This window comes from Ursus arctos, unplaced genomic scaffold, assembly GCF_023065955.2.
Source record: "Ursus arctos isolate Adak ecotype North America unplaced genomic scaffold, UrsArc2.0 scaffold_6, whole genome shotgun sequence".
Taxonomy (NCBI): Eukaryota; Metazoa; Chordata; class Mammalia; order Carnivora; family Ursidae; genus Ursus; species Ursus arctos.
Genome location: NW_026623078.1, coordinates 84,119,824 through 84,141,513, shown reverse-complemented (window position 1 = coordinate 84,141,513; position 21,690 = coordinate 84,119,824). Strand labels below are relative to the sequence as shown.

At 44.9% G+C, this 21,690-nt stretch overlaps 1 protein-coding gene across 10 annotated transcripts in view; it reads left to right on the top strand.

The window, feature by feature from the left end:
* The window catches only part of PTK2 (protein tyrosine kinase 2), a 262,938-nt gene that overhangs the window by 63,812 nt on the left and 177,436 nt on the right, over positions 1 to 21,690 (top strand). For 9 of the 10 annotated variants that reach the window (XM_048212414.2, XM_057308018.1, XM_057308017.1 and 6 more), the window contains one exon: positions 304 to 619. The exons of the other annotated variant lie outside the window; for it this stretch is intronic. In XM_048212414.2, the coding sequence (XP_048068371.1) occupies positions 520 to 619 (100 nt within the window). In that variant the 5' untranslated portion in view covers positions 304 to 519. The remainder of the gene's footprint in view (positions 1 to 303; positions 620 to 21,690) is intronic. 10 annotated transcript variants of the gene reach the window in all.

Here is a 21,690-nt window from a genome sequence, read left to right as displayed (position 1 = left end):
AAAATAGTCGGGGGAGCCATCTACAGACATGATCTGGGTCAGACTTGATTTGCAGCTTACTGAATTTTAGAATTGCCTGTTGGTTTTGTGAGCAGAGGTCTGCCAGATGAATTGAGCAGAAGGGTGGGATTAGCATATTAATCGGGTGCTGGCTACTGGCCTTCTTTTTCTCCTCCCTCTTTCCCCTCCCTCCCTCTCTCCTTCCCTGAATGAATCTAGGAACACAGGCCCGTGGGGGTCACATTACTAGCTGGTTTCATTCTGCTCTGGAGCTTAATCTAGCCAGGATGGTCTGTGTTTCAGATTGCGGAAGCAGGAGAAGATTCTGTAACTGAGAGGCATTCTTCAAGCTGCCGGAAAATATTACAGAAGGAGCACCTTCCAAATTTTGCTTCAAGCTCTGAGAAAAGGAGCACACAGGGGAAACTTAGTGTGGCGGTGGATCGAAGCGAACGCTGTGGGAGCGATGAACGGGGACTTGGTGCGCGGACGCCTGGTCTGATCTTGAGGCCTGAGTTTATGTTGCTGGAACTGGCGGGCCGAGAGGCCCTGAGACCAGCAGGTGCCGTCTGTATGGAGAAGAGCGGCTGTAGTCCATTTCCAATGTGTTGGGCTAAAGGTATACATAACTTAAAAATCTGTTTGGTTTAAATTTTATTCAGATTCATGCTTTTGCACTAAAAAGGTGGATAAGAGTTTTTCAGACCTTATTTCAAATAGATTTACAATTAAATTTAAGGAAAAATGGAAATCGATGTACTATAGGTTTGCAGCTCTTGGCATAAAACCAACTAGATAGCTTTTAGAAGTAAATACAAATATTTTTATCAAAGTGCATTTTAAGTAAGTTGTCTTTTCTGTTCCGTGTCTCTTATAGTTTTATGTTTTATTTTGTGTGTTTTAATTAAGGCACCCATATCCGTTCTGGAAGTAAGAGGCTAATTTTAACTTAAATAGGATTGGAGGGAAAAAGTGATGTGGTTTTTCTTTTTTCAAAAATTGGTTCTCTTTACTCACTGTAAAGATTGTGTATTTAATTTGAAATTCCATATTATCGTAAGATGGTCTTATCACTAAGGGTCAGTAATACTTGAATAAACATTTTCCAGTTTAACGTTTTTAGGGTTTTTATTTGTATAAAAATATAAAATACAGCATTTGCATTGTAACATTCAAGACAGTATTTGGGAAGCATGTTTAGAAGTTAAAAATGCCGTGTAATCTGTGTATGAATAAGACCAAATAATTTATCTGCTTCTCTTAAAGTATTAGTGAATATTATTCCCGGGGGATGAAGTCCGTAATAAAGAATTTAATACAGATACTGGTATTTTAAAGAGTATATTCAAGTATCACGTTAACCTACTCAGGAAAGACTTTTACAAGGAAGAAACCTGCGCTGGGTGAAGACCTGAAGTGTTATAGCAGACCTTCAGGCTGATTCGGCTCAGTGTTTGGCTTGGAACTTTCAGAGCCGCCAGGATGTGGGGGTGCTCGCGCCCGCCAGACCACGGTTTAGATCGCTGTCAGATCGCGTCTCATTTACCAAGTTGTCGGCATCATCTAGTAATTCTTGTCTAGGCTTTTAAACATTTCCCCTTCCTTCCTTCTTTTCCTTCCCTTCCTTCCCTTCCTTTCCTTCTTTTCCTTCCTTTCTTTGCTTTCTTTCTTTCTTTTTAGGTAATCTCTACACCCAACGTGGGGCTTGAACTCACTAACCCCAAGATCAGGAGAGTCGCCGACTGAGCCAGCGCCACTTTTAAACATTTCTAAAACATGTGACGTCAGACCTCAGATGTCAGACCAAACAAAACGCCTGTCACTTTATTACCTAATTAGGTATTTAGAGTAAAGATTTTGATGAGTTAAATTCAAATTGTTGAATTTTAAAGGGCTTTGGGTATGGAAACTTCTGAAAACTGTAATTTCTCACCTGAGGACTGCACAGTATAATTGAGCATGACCAGTAACGCGTGCTCAGAGGCAGAGAGCTGTTTACTATTCTTGTTGAAGATTTTGGTCTCTCCCAGACTTGTTGGGACCCGTATGCACAATGCTGCCTCCGTGGTGTGACAGTCCTCTGTTAGCCCTGATCCTTAGCAATAAGGCTCTGATTTCACTAAGTCTAGGCTAGATTTATGTCTATGAATCCAGTAGCAATGGATATTAACTAGCTGGCTACTGGGTTTTTAAGAAATTCAAGGTGACTTTAGAAATATGAGCTTCAGAAGAAAAGAGAGACTGAGGTGCTTTTGCTCATCCCAAAGCAGTTGATAGAAGCAACTTATTTCCCAGTATGTTTACTGACTGGCAGAGCTCGTGAGGAGAGGCGTTTTTCACTGAGACGTCATTTCGATAGCGGTCAGGGTTGGGTAGGAGAGCAGAACCACGTGTGTGGAAGAGGGGAAGAGGTAGGGACAGCATCAGGCCTAGAATCATTGCATTTGCAGGCTGGAGCAGGCCGTCACCTCTGACGCATGGTCTTGTTTCTGGATTGTGCAAGAGGAGTTTTCTGACAACACTGAGGAGGTTGTCACCCTGTCCCCTTCTCAGGGCTGAGTACACCGTCTCCCCAGGGGCACGCAGTGCACTGGCTTCTCAGCACACTTCTCTGTACCAGGCCAGGAAGGCAGGAAACTTCAGGTTTTATGCTGGTCAGTTTTTGCTGTGTGATAAAGACAAAGATGTTGGTGTATAGGAATTGGCTGAAATGATTATTTTCAAGTATAAAAGTTACTACTTTTAAAGACAAAATAAAAAGCTCAAGTCTGAAAGACTCTAAATCTCTATTTGCAGTTAGACATTTGAAACCTCACATTTGATTTTATCAGTCACATTAACCTCAAAAACAGCAGTGTCCCAATTTAAGAAGACACAAAATACTTAGTAGAACAGGCTAAAAATAATGGAACAGAGCTATATTTGTATACTTTGAACTGAAACCTTTTAAGGTATCCTTAAGACAACCTGTGGCTGTTTCTGTGATACGGCTTATTGTACCACTGAGTTAGGTGTAAGGAAACCAAGTTAGATCGCTCCCACAGAAGATACTATTTTCTCATATTTAAAAGGACTTATCGTGTTCAACTACATCCTGATTTCGTAGGCTTAAAGGCAGCTTAGTTCAGACTGTAAAGTTAAAGGTAAATGTTCGCAGTGCCGTGTTTGGTTGCAAGGCTATTGAATGCAGAAAGCCCTGTTTGAAAAGTTCACTGATGACATTAGTATGCACTTATTTGTTTCATGTCTCTGAGAGGCTGGGAAGGACTGAAGAGGGGTCGGGGCTGTGCTAATAGGGACAAGCGTGTGGGTTGATTTTTTTCTTGACCTTTCAGCAGGAGATTGAGATTGAGAACACCAGTCATCGTTCACTTGTGCAATTCTGGATCCTGTGGTTGAAGTCATGCTTTTTCTCTGTCAATATTTTAAACTCCCTCTCTCCCTCTCTCCGTCTAGAGAGTTCTGTGCGCAGCCCATTTTCATTTCTGTGTCTCAGCCTCCAGTGGCCAACCACCTCTTGATATCTACATTTGTATTTCTCATAAACATCTGATACTTACCTGCCAGAGAGGAGCCTCCTAACTGTTGCCCCCAATATCTGTTCCTCCCCAAGTGCTCCCTGTCTTAGTAAACGGACCCCCAGGCACTTAGTCGCTCATGCCACAGGCCCAGGATGCCTCTCTGACACTTCCTGCCACGTGGAATGAATTCATCTTCGTACCTGTACAGTTCTGTCTCCAGAACAGGTCTGGAGTCCTCACCCTCTCTCCCTCTCTGTGGCGTCCACTCCGCGCCACGCGACCTTCATCTCTCTCTGGGCTGTGGGAGTTGCTTCCCGTTGGATCTTCCTGTTTCCTTGCACGTTCGTCCTTTTTCACACAGCTGCCAGGGTGAGTTTGTAAAAACACGAATGCAACGTTACTCTCCTTCTTAAAACTCTCCAGTGGCTTCTTATTGGATAAAATGGCAAATCCTTACCGTGGCCAACAAGGCCTCACCTGATGTGGCTTCTCCCCAGCATCTCCGGCTTCGGGCCGTTGGCCTCTGGCTCATCAGTAGTGCAGTTCTTTTGACTTGGGGGCACCTCAGACACCTAGAGCTCTTCTCTGTCAGGCCTTTTGTGCCTGTGCTTGCCTCTTCCTTCCCTGCGTGGCCTGCTCCTCCCGGCCTCCAGGCCTGAGCCTGAAGGACCTCTCAGCGTGGTGGTATAAACCGCGTTCTCCCTGATGTTCCCTCCCTGAGCCTTGTCTTCTGGTCTTGCACAGCACTTACCGCCATTGATGGGTATATATTGTTCTTGCTTGCTTTCTGTCTTCTTCGCTAGGTAGTAAACTCAACACGGTCGGGGACAGTGTCCGGTTTTCTTCTGCTTGACAAGGTATTGGCACAAATGAATATGACCTTAGTGAATGAATAAATTATGGGCTTAGCTAATCCACATGACTTAAGAACAGTTGGGTGCGAGTTGTCGATTGGTGGTTGAGTCTCTTCCTATAGCAGCACACACCGCATTCTAGCTCTCTCAACAGATGGGCCTCGGTTGGGCTCCCAGGGCCTGATCGCTTCCCTGGGAATTAATCTCCGTGGGCCTCTGCCACTCCTCTGGGATTGTGGCCATCCGGTCTGACAGCTTGAGTTGCTAATTGACTTGTGGGGAAGACAGATTAAAAATACATTTATATGTGAGCGTGTGAATTTATTTTATAATTGTATTTATGTAAATAATCTGGACATCTATACCTTTACAGTAAAAGGTGTTAAATGCTTTCCAGAAGAGTGATGAAGTTTTATGAGTGCCCAGCATGAGGGAACAGCTCGTGGTGCCTGGCACACAGTAGCCCTCAGTGAGAATGAATGCTGAGCTCCAGTCTGTCCCCCGCTTGCCCTGATGCCAGCGATGTTGTGAGACACTGCCTCCTCTGCACGGGCGTCGCCCTCAGCTCGGCTCTGATGGGCTCCAGCCTCAGCACTGCTGGCTGGTGCCTCTTCATGCCACCCCCCCCCCCCATTATGCTTTTGTTCCTCCTGCTTTTCTGCTTGGAACATTCATTCTTTTTAAAGGGGAAACTTTGAGGGTTCTGCCCTAGGGCATGGCTGTGTGTGTGTGTGTGTGTGTGTCTGCCTGCCTGTCTCCCTCTCTCTCATTTGGACCACAGGGCTGGGCTTTGGCATCTTTGTGCATCAGCTCTGCACACACAGGCTTAGCTGGTAACTCATTCAACTTTCTTTATTTGCTTGTCTCACTTCCTTGGTTGTCAGTTCTCGTGGGCCAGGTTCTAACGTTACTGCTTTTTGAATCCATGTGGTCTGACATGTTATCAGCACTCAGTGATTGTTGAGTGAAAAAAAATCCCGAATTGTTGAAATCTGGGGCATTTTTCTAAAGGAGGTGCTGTTTCATGCCGGTGGAGACGGTGGGGAGAGTCTTCCATACTGTAGGAATTCTGGGGGCAAAGGCACTGGGAAATGAACTTGTGTGTGGAGTGTTTAGGCAAACATGGGCTTTCCTGCTGATTATAGTTGGAGGCTGCGTTAAGGTTCGTGGAGAGAAGTGAGTAGGGAAGGCTTGCTCCTCCGCCCACTGTCTCTAAGGGGTGAGGGCGGGGCTCTTGTAAGCCTTTACCCTGCCCCTAAAGATCTGTGCTCCCCAGGTGTGGTTCCAGCCTTTTTGTCTTATCCCTGTCCACCCACTTGACACTGTCCTCTCTTTTCCTGGGAGGCTCACCCACCATTTGGCTTTGCACACCTTGTCTACCTCTGTCCCCCGCTGCCTGGTCACCAGTGCCTTTCCCCTGTACCTGGGGACACCCTGGAAACCACCAAGCCATTCTAGCTTAGATTCCTAGTGTGTGCTCCTTTCCTTGTCAATCCGAATTGTTGGTAAGCGTCAGTGAAATGTGCTTGCGCCCCCAGCATGTGGTAGGTGTACAGAAGAGGGGAGCTCGTGTTAAGTAGGCCTTTCTGGTGCTGCAAAGAGGCGGGCTGGGCTAGGGGACTGAACACATGGTGCAGGGTGGAGCACCGCAGTAGGGCAGTGCTTGGACAGAGACGGGAGCACAGCCTGGCCAGTGTGTTCTCCGTGAAGGGCTCACCTTTGCTTCTGAGGTCTTAACCGAGAGAGTACAGTGAGCCCCCTTTCAACCCTAGTTTGGATATTATTAACATCAACTTCCTTATGCTCAGAAATAATATGGTGGGTATTATAATTTGTCTCTCAGATTGTTTCACTTTCCTCATTGTGTTTGGAGAAGAAGCTGCTGGTTTCCCCGTGTTCTTTTCATGTGCAGTTTTAGAGCTTTTCGTTTCACGTAGGACCTTTCGTTTCACGTAGCGCGCGCCAGGAAATGTGTGCACCAGCTGATGCTTTATCGCAGGCTTCCGTCCGTCTGTCATGGCCCCCGCCCCCAGTCTCCTGGTTGAGCAGGAATTATATGAACCTGTAGAGTGTGTCGTCCCCCTGATCACCCTCCTCCCGGCACCACTGTCCCCATCTGTCCCAGCGCCCGCTCCTGCTCACCCTTCTCACCAGCCAGCACACTCTGGGGTCTCTTGTTTGCACTGTTTGCTGTCCTGCAGTGAAATGCACTGCCCCCCACCAGGCAAGGAACTGCTCATTCCAGATTAATGCTGCACCCGCAGGGCCTCACACTACTAGACTCCTGTAGTGAGCCGATGAGTAGATTGATGGATTCAGTCACCTTGTCTGCTTGCAGAGACAGAGATTCAGATCACTAGAGGCAGATGAGAAGGGTCATGGAGGTTTTTGTGAAAATTAAAAAACTTCTTTGTAGTGCCTGAATGGTTAGTGACACTGAGTTTTTAAAGCAGGTTTCACAAATCTTTCCTTTCAAATTCATCTGTAATTGTTCAAACTATTAGGAATTTATTGTAAATTTAACAGTTTTCTGTATTTCATAACTTTATCTGTTTTCAGTTAAAGAGAAAAATCCATTTTGAAACAATTATCACTGAGTGGTTTTGTTTTGCCTTTGAGTAATATTTGTATAAATGGTAGTGTGATTGACTGTAGCTCCCAGAGCGGAGGTTTATATGCCCGTCTACATTATCTTCTTTACCTTCTTCAGATGATACACGTCGGCATTTCTATACCATTCTTCCTGAAAAGTTGTAGAAAATGAGTCCTATTCTAAATGTTTTATAGGAGTTTGATGTTGAAAACCAAGCAGTGGTGGTAAGTTTTTCCTTTGAGCGTGAAGACCAGCGTGCCGTTGGCTTCTTTCCTGTGCTCTGACGCTCCGGTGTGTGTGTCCGTGTCGCCCTCTGCGCACAGTCTGCGGCGGAGTCGTTGGTCAGGGGGCGGTGCTTTGCCAGTGACAGCAGCTTCCGCAGCTGACAGACTTCGGGTTCCCTTCTGTTTCACCTGGGGCCCTGTCACATCTGTGCATCGATTTGGGCGAACTGGCCTGTGAACAATAGTGTGACTTCTGGTCAACCTATCCAGGTAGCGAGGTCTGTGAGCTCCCTCAGTTGTGTGCGGTACGTCTCAGTTTGGAGGGCTTCGTGCTGTTCCAGCGCTGTTGTAAGGGGCAGCGCTTGGCTTATGTGTAGCAGTGGTTCATCTTGTTCGTTTATCTCGTGGCCTTAATATAAATTCACTTATTGGTTCTGGTGGTTTACTGGAGCAAGTAGAGAATCCAAAGAAATCTATGCTCGTGTAATCTGAAAATAACCTTTTCTGTCCAATCTTTATGTCTTTTATTTCTCTGTCTTGCCCTCTTGCCTTGACCAGCACCTTCATTACAGTGTTCTTGTCACGTGCTGACCTCAGGGAGCAAGTTCTCAGTGTCGAGTAGGGTTTAGTTCTCGTTTTGTCTTTGTTTTGGTAGAGGTCCTCCGTTGAATGTAAAAATTTTCCTTTTAACTCCTGGTTTTCTGAGAGGTGTTGTGTTTTTGTTTTTTTTAAATCATGAGAGGGTGTTGCATTTTGTCAAGTGCTTTTTCGGTGTGTATTGAATTGCTTGTAGAAATTTTCTGTTTTATAAAATAATGGGTGAATTACGTTTCGATTGTTGAATCAGCCTTGCATTTCTGAGGTAAATCCCACTTGATCATGTTGTATTATCCTTTTATATATTGTTAGATCGATAGGCAATATTTTGTTTAGGAAATCTGTATCTATTTGCATGGGGGTATCAATCTGTCATTTTTTTTCTTGTGACCTTTTTGTGATGCTCTCATTTCAAGTACCGCCATTCTCATAGAACAAGCTGGGAGGTGTCGCCTTATGTTTCTATTTGCATGACCAGTGTATGTAAAGTTAGGGACACTAATCTCTAGTGGCAGTACTGGGAGTCTTAGTCCCATTTGGTGGCGAGGTACTAGTCACAAAGGGCTGTAAAGCAGCAACAGGAATGTGTTATGTCTTGTGTAGTTGTATTCCAGGGATGGGGATGCACACACGCATGTATGTGTGTGCTCACGTAGAAAGCCGTGGAGCTCTGAGCTCGGGATTTGTGCATCTCACACGTTAGGCTTCAGTCCAGACTAGCAGACTTGGACCGTGTGTGCAGCCCCCACGCAGCGATGCAGCTCTGGAGGTCTGGCATTGTGCTCAGTTTGGAAAGGGAAGATTCAGACGCATCAACACAGTATCTTAAGCCAGGTTCCTAAAGCCCTAAAGCCCAGGGAAAAGACTATATATAAAATCTGAAATATGAGATTTTAAATGCTTAAAAATACCCTAATATTACACGTGTAATAAAGTGCTACAGCGTTAAAGGAATTTGTTAGAAAAAAATGCAGACAAAAACTTATAACAGAAAAGGAAACCGTTTCCTAGAACCAGGGAGCAAGGAGGAGAATTGAGGCTTGAATGTTGAGGAAGGGGGCCGAGAGCCGCTGGGCAGAGATTCAGGGGATGAAGGGCGGCTCCTGCAGAGTCGGACTGGAGCGGGTGCCAGAGAGGCCCACTCCTTCTGTGTGGCTCTGCTGCTGGGAACATCTGATGAGCTTCCGTCAGTGGCTGATGCTGCAGGTGGAAACATTTCAGACCGGAGCTGTGTTTACACCCCCATCGCTTATACTGTAATGTCTCTGTGCGGTGCTGGGAGAGGTGTCAGGATGTTGACGGAAGAAAGAGCTCTGCAGCAGTCACTTCCACAGGGAGGGTTCCCCTGATTTTCGGACACCTTGCTTTTCAGACTGTAGGTGGTTTCAGTGACCTGCAGATTTTATTTGGATTGCAGCTTGAGACTTTTTCACACAGTCTTGTTTAATGTTATGTAATGAGTTTAGGGGATGTGAATATAAAGTTTCCTTATATTTATGTTGGCCAGAAAAATGTTGTATTGAAAGATATACATAGTCTGTCTTATATTAAAAGCAAACAAACAAAAACCAAGGAAAAAACTTAGGACCTTGTTAACCAGGATGAGGCCGTATGTTGTATTTCCCCCAAGGTCTGTTTTGTTAACCGTTTTAAATTTTTTTAAGAGAAACAAAATACTGCCAGAATATCATATACTAACTTTACTTTTCTACCGTGAAAATCTTACCTGTTGTAAAGTTGACAGAATCATTGAGAAGATAATATCAGACTGTCGGGTATTCTGTTTGTTTTAACTTTTATGTAAGATCATGATGGAATGGTGTACTGCTGGTATATTTTCAGTTTAGAAAAATGCATATTGTCTTTTTATAGGGCAAAGTTTAGGGGAAAATTCTATGGAACACTTGTGCTTCATTTGGTCATTGGGTTTAATTACAGATTTCAAACATACCAGATAGTATCATAGTAGGAATGATAGTCTGTTGTTTTCTTTTTTTGATAAGGATTCATAAAGCTTTGAAGTGTGGCAGGAAAGGTGCTTTTTAGGGCTATGATGGGACTTTTGAAGTATTAATTAAATGGGGGGGGGCCCTTTTAGGATTTCCATTTAGAAAACAATCTTAGCATTTCCCTTTCATTGGCCTAGAGAATTCAGGTTATCCCTCCTAACCACTGCTGCCACAGATTGGATGCTGACATTGCCTCTAATATATCTTGGTAATAAGCACTCTACCTTTATTATCTCATCTAGGATGGTGGGTGTTACTGCTTGTGCTCTGCAGACAAGGAGCCTCTAATAATTTAAGAGTCACTTGTTGGGAGCGGGGGAGGCAGGTATAGTCTTTAACATTAGTAACACGCACTGCTTCTCAGTCGGGATCTTGCTTGGAAGTCACGGCCTGTGGAACCGTCACTGCGACTTGTCTCTTCGGTAGAATTCACAGCCTTCTTCAGTTATAGGCTCAGGGACTAGATTGGGCTCATTCTTTTAAAGGTTTATTTGTGTGATTTAGGTGAAGTTTTAGGTGTCCTATAATCTCTAGGGTGTCTTGCCCATAGAAAGTAAATGGATGGCTCAAGGTAGAGATGCTTTAATAGTCTTGATAATCTAAGGGATGTGCCTACCTAACCACTGAAAGTCGTCAAAGCCATAATAGTTCAAATGCTATTGTAGTACATTATTTTCCCCATTGTGGGTTGTTAACAGTTTTACTATGGAAATTGCATTCTTTTTTTTTTTTTAAAGATTTTATTTATTTATTTGACAGAGATAGAGACAGCTAGTGAGAGAGGGAACACAAGCAGGGGGAGCGGGAGAGGAAGAAGCAGGCTCATACCAGAGGAGCCTGATGTGGGGCTCGATCCCATAACGCCAGGATCACGCCCTGAGCCGAAGGCAGACGCTTAACTTAACACTGTGCCACCCAGGCGCCCCTGGAAATTGCATTCTTGCACTCAAAATTGGGGATTAAGTGAAGTTAGCCACGCTTTCTTTCTCTTTGGCTCCCAGAATCCTGTCAGGAGTCTTTTACCTGATCCTAGCAGGAGACGGAAACGTTCTTTTATAAGGAGACTGGTCCAAGAGAAAAGGCAGACTAACGTTCTGGGGTCTCTAGCCAAGCAGCTGATTCTCTGCTCAGCGCAGAGATCATCAGGTCGCCCGCACGTACAGGGCTCCTCGACAACCAGGTGTTTAAAGACAGCCTCTGCAGCACAGCAAGAAGAAACAAGTGGGACAACACCAAACTAAAAATTTCCATGCAGCAAAGGAAACCATCAACCAAAGGGCAAGAAAAGGGCAGCCTGAAGAATGGGAGAAAATATTTGTAAATCATATATCTAATAAAGGACTAATATTTAAAATATATAAGCAACTCATACAACTCAATACCAAAAAAAAATGTGTTGAAAAAAATGGGCAGAGGATCTGAGTAGACATTTCTCCAAAGAGGACACCCGGATGGCCAACAGATACGTGAAAATCTGCCCAGCATCATTCATCATCAGGGAAATGCGAATCAAAACGACCGTGAGGTATCACCTCACACCTGTCAGAATGGCTGTGATCACGAGACGAGAATAACAAGTGTTGCTGAGGATGTGGAGAGAAAGGAGCCCTCATGCACACTTGTGGGAATGCAAACTGGTGCAGCCACTGTGGAGACAGTATGGAAGTTCCTCAAGAACTTAAAAGTAGAATTAACCATATGATCCAGCTGTTTCACTATGAGGTATTTATCCAAAGAAAGTGAAAATACTAATTTGAACAGATATATGTGTACTACAGGATTATTTCCAATAGCCAAGACATGGAAGCAACCCAAGTGTCCATTAATGAGTGAATAGGTGGAGAAGATTGTGTGTGCGTTCGTACACACACATTATAAATACATACCGTGGAGTATTATTCCGCCATTAAAATGAAATCTTGCCATTTGCAAGAACATGGGATGGATTGTGAGGACATTATGCTACATGAAATAAGACTAATCTTTCAGAGAAAGACAAATACCTTGTGATCTCACTAACGTGTGGAACCTAAAAAACAAAACAAACAAACAAATAAAACTAGATACAGAGAAAAGAACGGTGGTTGCTCAAGGGGGGCTTGGAGGCGTGGGCGAAATGGGTGAGGGGGTCAAGAGGTACAGAATTCCAGTTATCAATAAGTTGTGGGGCTATAACGTACAGCATGCTCCCTGTAGTTGATAATATTGTAGTGTATACCTGAAAGATGCCGAGAGAGTAAATCCTAAAAACTCTCATCACAAGAAAAAAGTTCTTTTTTTTGGTGACTTTTTATGGTGACAAGTGGTAACTAGACTTGTTATGGTGATCATTTCATATTGTATACGAATGTCGAATCATTACATGTACACCTAATACTAATATGTTGTATGCCAATTATATTTCGATCAAAAAAATAAAGACAGCCTTTGCTTTCAAAATGTGAAGCCAAAACAGAGAGAGAAAACAGTTTTGAGTAACAAAGAGGAAACCACAAGCAGAAAGAAGCTAAAAGAAGATAAAAAATTTAAATCTCAGTAGATCTCCAGAAAGATACTGCATCCATGAAAGACCAACAAAATCCTTTTTTTTCTTTTTAAGGTTTATTTATTTATTTTTGGGGGGTTGGCAAAGGGAGAGGTGGAGAGAGTCCCAAGCAGACTCTGCTGCTGGGCGCAGAGCCTGACGCAGGGCTCGCTCCAACAGCCCTGAGATCACGACCTGAGCCAAAACCAAGAGTCAGATGCTTTAACCAACTGCGTCACCCAGGCACCCCTAGAATTCTTTCAAAAAGTGCATTCAAAGAAGAGGAAAATTGAAAGCACCAAAGTAGACATAAACTCAGTAAGAGCAGTGGGAAATAATGTGGAAGATATCTCTCAGAACATGTGTAGGAAAGAAAAATGAGGGAGAAAAGAAAGAAAGTAGGATGATGAGTTGAGAAGGTCCAACATCCAAATAATAAGAGTTGTAGAAAGAGACAAAAGGATTAAATCATCAAAGATCTGATACAAGGACATTTTCTGGAAGCAAAGGGTAAGGGTTTCCAGATTGCAGGTTCCTGGATACTGAAGCCCCGTGGCTACCCCTTGGGCCTCTCCTCCTCCGCCCTTCCCGTGGAAAGAGAGCCTCCTTGCGGCCTTGCGGCACCTGTGCAGCTGTGACGTTCTAACTGTGGAAGGGGTGAGGTCTCTTCCTTTACAACTCTTCCTACTCTTGCCATTTTTTAGTAGTATTTATTACAGTTGTAATTAATCACATGTGTGTATCTTCCTTGACTAGGCTGAGAGCTCTGCAGGGTAGGGCCATATATATATATCCACACATCTGTTATAGTGCCTAGCCTAGTATTTGGTAAAGTAAGTATTTTCAACTTAACTAATCTAAGGGTGGTGTGGCACATTCATTTGCCCCTGGGGGACAGGCATGGCTGGATGACTACATGAAGCATCGTGGCCATGGAAAAGCGGGCAGTAGCAATACCATATCCAGCTGACCCTTGGCCCAGGACAGGGGTGTGTGGTAACAACATGATGGGCGAGTACCTGTTGCCACGCAGGAGTGAGACCCGCTAGTGACAGTGTTTTCAAGAGAGGATGGGAACCCAGCAGCAGCAGGGCTTGGCAAGCAAGAGCCCAGTCTTGAGGTAGACTGCCTGGCTGTGAGGCTCATGTAGGAGGCATGTGGCCTTGGGCAGGTCACGTCTCTCTGTTCCCACATCTGGAAAGTGCGGAAAATAAGGTCTTTTGCTTTGTTTTGTTTTTAAGATTTTATTTATTTATTTTGTCAGGGAGAGAGAGAACACAAGCAGGGGGAGGGACAGGCAGAGGGAGAAGCAGGCTCCTTGCCGATGTGGGACTTGATCCCAGAACCCTGGATCATGACCTGAGCCGAAGGCAGACACTTAACTTACTGAGCTACCCAGGCGCCCCCCAAAATAAGGTTATTATGAGGATTAAATTATTTCATTTTTAAGTTCTTAGAACAGTCCTGGCATGGTAATGTTGCATCAACAATTACCTACAGAAACCTCTGGAAGCCCTGAGTCTAGATGCAAACCTTCCTGTCTCAGGAGCAGCTTTTACCATGATGAGGTCCAAATCAGTCTTTGTATAGTAGGGAAATTGCTCTTTTATTAGGCACAGCAGTTTAACTCCACATTGGGAGTCTTTGTCATTATGCTGTTTTGCTTTTGCAAAATGCTCCCCAAAGAAAGAACCTGTGGAAATATTTTCCCAAAGGTAAATTTACGTCTCTTTCTTAGGAGTACAAAGACTGTTATAGCTGTGAAATTATAGGGTTTTTTTGAAAGACTTCAAAGAGCCCCAGTCAGAATATCAGATGCCTCCCCCTTCACCCCCCAGCCTGAGAGCAGATGGGGTCCACCAAGCCTTATTCCCTTTCCCAGAGTAAGCTTCCAGAAGTCCAGCTCCCTGCTCCCCACTCCTTGACTCCAGGCAGGAAGCATCTCCATTCGCATGAGTTCAGGCATGTGGGGCTGTATTGTTCCCAGTAACAAATACCAAACCGAAGTAACTCTTCTATTTCTTGCTCATCCCCATTCCTCTGACAGTTTCTGCCCCTCTTGTGTTCTATATCTCCATGGAATGGTATCACTTTCCCACTCAGTTACCTGAGCAAGAAAAATGGTTGCTGACTTTCCTTTAATTGTATGTGGGCAATCTAGTCAATCCCTGTCCTCTTGACTTTTTTATAGCTCTCAAATCTTTCCACTTCTCAGGCCATAGTTAGTGCTGTCAGGATTATAACAGAAGCTTTCAGATTGGTCTGTATGGGCTTAATTGCTGCCCAGGTGCATATCCTAAGACCGTTCAGGCTCCCCACCTGCCTCTGGAGCTGGGCCTTGTCTAGCTTCTCTGCTGTTTGAATTAAAGCCGTGTTGACATTTGCATTGACTCCCTGGATCACTAACGTACACCTGCAGCCATGTCTTTTGTTGGGTGTAACTTTAGACGTACCCATTCTCAAGATCCCGGCTTGGAACTCATATTCTAGGAACTCGACCATGCCCCATGTCTGGGCGGTACCTGTTTCCCGGCATCACCCCTAACACCATGTTCTTCATGTACTTGTCTGTGCTGGTCTTTCTTATAAGGGCCATAGGGGCAGGGGCTATTTCCTGTGTCCTGCTCTGTCCTGATGACCAGTCTGTCTCTTTCCTAGTATCAGTCTGTCCTGATACCCTGACGCCCAGGAAAGCACCTTATAGTCTACTATAATACGTTTTGGTTGGGGCGAGGGGATGAATGAGTAGGTGGGAAGTAAATAAATACAGTAAAGAAAATTAGAACGTTTCTTTGTTTTGATACAGGTACCTAATGTTGTGGCTCCCAGACAAAACTTGCATAGGGATCTCATGGTAGTTTTGTTGAAGTACAGATTCTTTTTTTTTTTTTTTTAAGATTTTATTTATTGGAGAGAGTAAGCGCACAAGCGAGAGCACGAGTAGAGGGGAGAGGCAGAAGCAGCCCGCCGAGCAGGGCACCTGACTCCAGGCTCGATCCCAGGACCCCGGGACCATGACCTGAGCCAAAGGCAGATGTTTCACCAACTGAGCCCCCCCAGGCGTCTCTAAAGCACAGACTCTTCTTAAGTAGGTTTGTGGTAGGGCTCTTACAGCCTCTTGATGATAGGATGCCTGTGCTGCTAGTCCGTGGACCGTCCTCGGATTGGCGGGTGTCTAGTGCGGAAGGGAAAGACAGACTGTGAGCCAGCACAGGGAGTCGCAGGGTCTGGGGCAAGTCGTGCAGCCGCTCACTGTCTGCGCCCCCAGATGAGGCTACTCCTGGGAGCTGCCGTGTGGGGTGGGGTTGCGGATCAGACCCTCAGACCGACCACATCAGTTCCTGCTGCCTGGTGGACAAGTGTTCATGACCAAATGAATCATTGGCATTGGCTTCCTCGTTGTGTATGTAGCACATTCTAGATCACATTGTCTTTGTATATGTTTTTATATTCAATCCGTGTGATAGTCCTGTGAAGTCACCGCTGTCCTGCTGTCAGCACACTGGTGTTCACAACTAGGTTAAATGTCCTGTTGGCATGTTAACCGCGTGTTCGTGGAGCTGGATTTGAAGCCAGCCCAGACCCCTGTCTCAGCACTGTGATACCGTAGCCCCTCCTAACTTAATTTTTCACACTAAGTTCTGGAGTTAGTTTTAAGAGACTGAAATGTTAAGATGATGGTCCAAGCCCATTAAAAACATTAATTTTTTCTTTCTGAACCACTGGACAGGACTATTTTAATGAACTGATGAATTCAAATACCCAAATGTTCAAGGGGAGCTCCATGGAGAATTTGGAACTTTTTCTCTGCACGACTTCTGGCAAATTCTAGTTGTTCTGACTCTCTGTTCTTCTTGAGCTCATCAGGCTCTGTTTGGGTTACCCTCCCTGTGCTGCTGTCCAGAAACTGCCCCCTGGCCGAGAGCCAGGTCTCACTCCATCTGTCCCCTCCTTCAGAGGTCATGGTGAGGTGCTGCGTGTGTCGGGGTAAAAGCAGCTGCTTCCCATGTTCTGTGCAGTTTTCTAGCTGCTTATTGAGGAGGGTGGTCCATCCAGACCCTGCTCCTCCCTCATTTTTATGTCTTCGTTTTTCTCTCCTGTGTTGGGAGGGTTAATATGTACTTGTTAGGATTTGTATCGGGATTACATTAAGTGAGTAATGTATATAAAAAACTGCTTAGGTGGCTAGCACATTGGCAATATTCAGTAAAAGGCTTTTTGTTTTTTACCTTATAATACTAGACTCAATTTTGCCTTTTTTTTTTTTTTAAGTAAACACTACCCCCGATGTGGGCCTTGAACTCACAACCCTGAGATCGAGTCTCATGCTCTACAGATTGAGCCAGCCAGGCGCCCCAGGTTTTTTCTTATTTAGTAGAGGCTGAGTATATACTGTGTTCGAGTACGGTGAGATTTTAGTCATGTATTCAGTGAACATCTGCAAAACCTGACCTGACCTGTTTCCAGTTGGTATATCTGTTGTGTGGCTTTCATGTGCCATGCACAGGGCCAGCAGAAGTCCCTGCCTTCTCTGCAGGTGGGTCCCCATGTCTGCATTCCCCTTTTCAGCAAAATGCCATGAGTTCCTTGCGTGTCCTGCCTGCACCTCCTTTCTTTATAAGCTCTGTGGAACTTCCTCTCAGCAGGCATTTCCTCCCCCCATCACTGCACTGGGGTGCAGAGAGAGGCTCTTCCTTTGACCAGGTCGTGCGTTTGGCACCTCCTTCCTTGACTTGGTCTCTCAGCCTCTCGGTTTACCTCCTAGCCCACTGGCTGCAGCTTCTTCATTTCCTCTGGTAACAAGGAGCTTTCCCTCTTCTGTCTCTAAACATCACAGAGGGCTAGGCTCTGTTGTCACACCTCTTTCAAGTTGGAAAGTGCTTTCAGGGGAACAGACATGATGCTTCAGCATCTGTAACCCTCCCAGGGCTCAGGGATCCAGTACAGGGTACATTGCCTAGCAGGGCTCATCACAGGGGATCCAGGAGCCAAGCTTGAAGCATTACTAAGAACAGGAGGTACCAAGGAAATGGGGGAAGCATGAGAGCCCTGTTAGGGAAGACTGTTCTGGAGTACGGCCGTGGAACATGGCGAGGAGAACGTGGGTGCTTGAAGCCGGCGTAGGCCAAGTGCTCACGCCTGTAGAGAAGAGGTTCCGGAGGAGCACCCTGCCCCCGGCTACAAGCGTGATTTTTCTGCTCTTTGAAGGCCTCGTATTGAGATAGTTTCTTTGTAAGGAAAGTGTTTGGATGCAGTGTGCACAATGATAGATACAAGCTCAGAAATGTTGCAGTGCTGGAGGAATTAGTTAATGTACGTTTTCTGCATGGATTTTGAATTCCTTTTTGCGAGCACTAGAAGTCCAATGCGCTATCCATTGCGCCACAGAGCCTGTTCTGCATGGATTTTGAACGCCTGCATTAACTGTGTTTTATTTTACATTTTTAAACATATAATTCAGTTATAAAGTAATATTATAGAAAAATACTTTAGCTGTGTTTCTTTCCTCTGGGAGATTTGCAATTAGTAACAAAGATGTGCTCGAGAATGTGTATCATTGATTGATGTGCTCAGTAGAAGTAATTAGGAACCAGGCATGGACCTCCTCAGCCTGGCTATAAGGGGACAGCCCTTACTGCTGTGATTTCCAGGAAACCTGGGGGTCCTGTCGTGTGACACAGACACACCAATCCAGCCTCCCACCGGCCGTCCACCCATTCCATCTGGCCATACTTCCTCTATTTCTTTTCATCACGTTAGCTACCATTGATTGAGTGATAAGGAAAAAGATGTCTTCCTGCCTTCTTCTTCCCATTGCCAGTCAGTCCCGGGGAAGCTGCAGTAGGAAGCCCCATTATAGGATGTGCCAGATTTCTCTGGCCTTTCCTGCCATAGGTGTGACAAGATGTGCCACACCCATCAGGGTACACTCTTTTACTCCTAGTGTGGGGACTACAGTAGTTGTGTGTGTGCACGCGCATGTGTGCTTACTGATGAAAGTGGGCTGCTTCCCCCAGGTCGAGGGTTTCAGGGGCAGAGAACATTGTTAGGTGGGGGTGAAAGGGCTCCCTAGTGTTTAGATGTATGGTGTACCTTAACTGAAAGGACTTCAGAGCCCCAGTGTCACACTGTCACCACCTGGCCATGGAGGAGACTTATGTCCTTGGAACATGCATTGTCTTTCATCTTAGACTTTTATGTCGCTGTAACCAGGCGAGCACCACCCACCTCTAGCAGTTGAGGTGGAAATGAAATTAAACGAGATGACCTATGTCCTCCTTGCATGTAGAGTTACCCAGGAAGTGGTAATTTTGTTTGTAATGAGTGTTGGCAGTGGCAGACATTTGCCTCCGTTGGTTGGACTGTTGATCTTAGAGCTGGGGTCCAAGTATGAGTTTTAGGGGATCCATGAACTTTTCAATCATATACAAAATTTTGTGTGTTTTAATGTATATGCATTTTCTCTTGAAAATGTTCATATTTTTCAACAGATTCTCAAAGATCTCTGTCAGTATGTGTGTAAAGAACTCCTTTCATAGAAGATGGTAAATGAATGGTAATTTGGTATTTGCAAGCATCATTCATTTTACCTGTTTTGCAAAATAACATGTTCAAGTACAATTAGAAGAGAGGCGTAGGCAGAAACGTAAAAATCAAGAACAGTTGCTGTTTATAAAATGTGCCCTCGTGAATCGTTTCTTTGCTAGGTTGATAATTGTGGCTCAGGCAGTTGATTTTAGCCAGTGCATTTGGCATGGCATGTTGCTTTTGGTCATTCATCTTCTGGGAAAAATTTTTGTTCTCATTTTGTAAATAAATGTGTGTGTGTGTGTGTGTGTGTACTGTAAAATGCATACGTCTTGTGTATCCTGGTGTAGGTTTACCTACTACCTTCCATATCAGTGTTTACAACGTCACCAGCCCCAGCAGCCTCCCTCATGGTTCCTTTCAATCAATATCCCTGGGAAGGTGACCAACATTTTGATTTCTGTCACCATGACTCTGTTTTGCCTATTTATCATAATGTCCGTGAAATTCATCCAAGTTGTTGCATGTAGCACTTCCTCATTTTTCATTGCTATATAGTATTCCATTTAAGAATATACCACAGTTTGTTTTATTATTGATGGATGGTTGGGTTGTTTCCAGTTTTGAGCTATGTGAATGGCGCCACTATGAATACTGCATGCGTCTTCTGGTGGCCCTGCGCTTGGGTCTCTCTTCGGCATGTACCTAAGAGTGAAGTGGCTGCTTGTAGTGTGTGTCCCGGTGCTCTCCAGCTGTAGCAGAGATCGTTTCCGACATGCCTGTATCAGGTTATAGCCCAGCTACCAGCATAGAAAAGCTCTATTTGCTCCACATCTTTGCCACGCTTATTAGCATTGTTGGTGTTTAAGATTTTGGAGCCATAGAAAAACTATACTTAAAAAAAATAAATTTTAAAAATGGAGATAAATTTTACATAACAGAATTTCACATGTGACATGAAATTCTCCATGTGGTTTTAAGTGTACACACAGGGTTGTGCGACCATCGCCGCTGTCTGGCTCTGTCACCCCAAAAAGAGACCCAATACCCATAGCCAGGCACTCCCCATCTCCCTCCCTCCAGCCTCTGGCAAGCACGTACCTGCTTTCTGTCCCCTTGGATTTGCCTCTTCTGGGATTGTCATATAAATGGATCCTACAACATACGGCCTTTTGTCTGGCTTCTTTGACTTATCCCAATGACGTCAAGGTTTATCCATGGTGTAGTGGTACCAGGACTTTGTCCTTGTTATGGCTGAATGCTCTTCTGCTCTGTTGTATGGATAGGCCAGTTTGTTTCAGCATTCATATTACTAAATGTTATTGTTCTGTTAGAATAGAGAAGATGGAAATTATTAAGCAGCACCTTTACATTTGTGTCTTGATCTGACCTCTGGCTGATTGGCTGCAGTTTATCGAAGTTTGCTTGGAGCACATGGATGGTGTCTGGGAGGCAGCCTCAGTTCCCTGCAGGTGCTCCTAGAAACAGTGCAGTGTGCGTGACATGTTCCTCTATTGGGTGACTTCGGCTAGTGGCCTCTTGGAGGCCCTTCTTCTTTAGTTAGGCCACTTCTGGGCCATTTTCCTCATCATGGTTTCTCCAGACCACCTTTTTATCCATTTCGGTTCCTTTTGTTACTGTAGCGTTAATTGGATCTTAGCTCAGCACAGTAGCTTTGTTACAATATTTAAATATCTAGCTACCTAACACAGAAGAAGATGCTAACACAACAGTCACGAGAAACTGGGGGAACCTTCATTATGGCTGGTTTTCTAGTTCGTTTAAGGCCTGAGAGAAAAAGTCTCTTGGATCAGGTTGGTCCGTCTTGGATAACAGAGTGGACTTTTTATTCCCCTCGAGTCCGTCAGTTGTTTCCCCTTTTCTAAATTATTGACCCAGTATGCCTGTTGTACAGTTCCGCCTTGGCTATCCGGTGAATGGTCGAGAATGACTATAACATATAAGTCTGTGAGCCGATGAACTTTTGCTGGTGAGGTGAGCCCTTAGAGCTTGGGCTGGTGTAGTGTTCCGTGGGCCGTAGCTACCGGTAACATGGTCCCGTGCTCTCGGCTGGGAGCTCCTAGCCGGCGTAGAGACCCTCCTACAGACCGGGGAACTGCAGGTTTTCAGACCCTCCGACCGTTACTAAATACAAGGAACTGAAGAGTTCATTTTGATGAGGTACGCTGGGGGCGATCACCTGATTCCACAAAGAATAGTTGGGTGGTTATGTTTTGAGAGGATATACATCTATTGCATGTGATACCTGGCTTTTAACAGTCAGTCTGTAATTAAATTGGTCTCGGTGGGGCATACAGATACCCTGAGAGAATTTAAATAGAGCCATACTAGTGTCGGTGTAGTTCTCTGAGGAAGGCTGCTGGCCCAGACTGTTGATCCTCGGGGCCACGTGTTCTCCCGATTCCTCAGAGTCCCTGAGCTCCGTTGGGGCTCAGGGAAATACCAGTATTGTTGGTTAGTTAGTGGCGCCTGGAGCCTAGTTTAGGTGTCTTGGGGTTAATAATATTCTGGTATCGGAGGTGAAAGGAAATGTGATTCTTAGATTTGGGGTGAAGTACAGTACCATTTGTGTTCCTAGTTTCAGTTCTAAGGTCCTTGTTAGAAAGTTGTAGGGATAGAGAATCAAATAGACAGTTGGACAGATTGTCCGCTAATGTGCTTGTTTTGGAAAGACAGGGAAAGGGAAAGATAGTAGGAGGGCAGAGAGGACTGGAACGGGCACTGAACAGGTTAGTAGACTGAACCAACATAAGATAAAGATGTCTAGTATCTGTGAGTTTTGGTAGGGTCAGTTGGGTTATCTGATTGAAGTCCTTCTG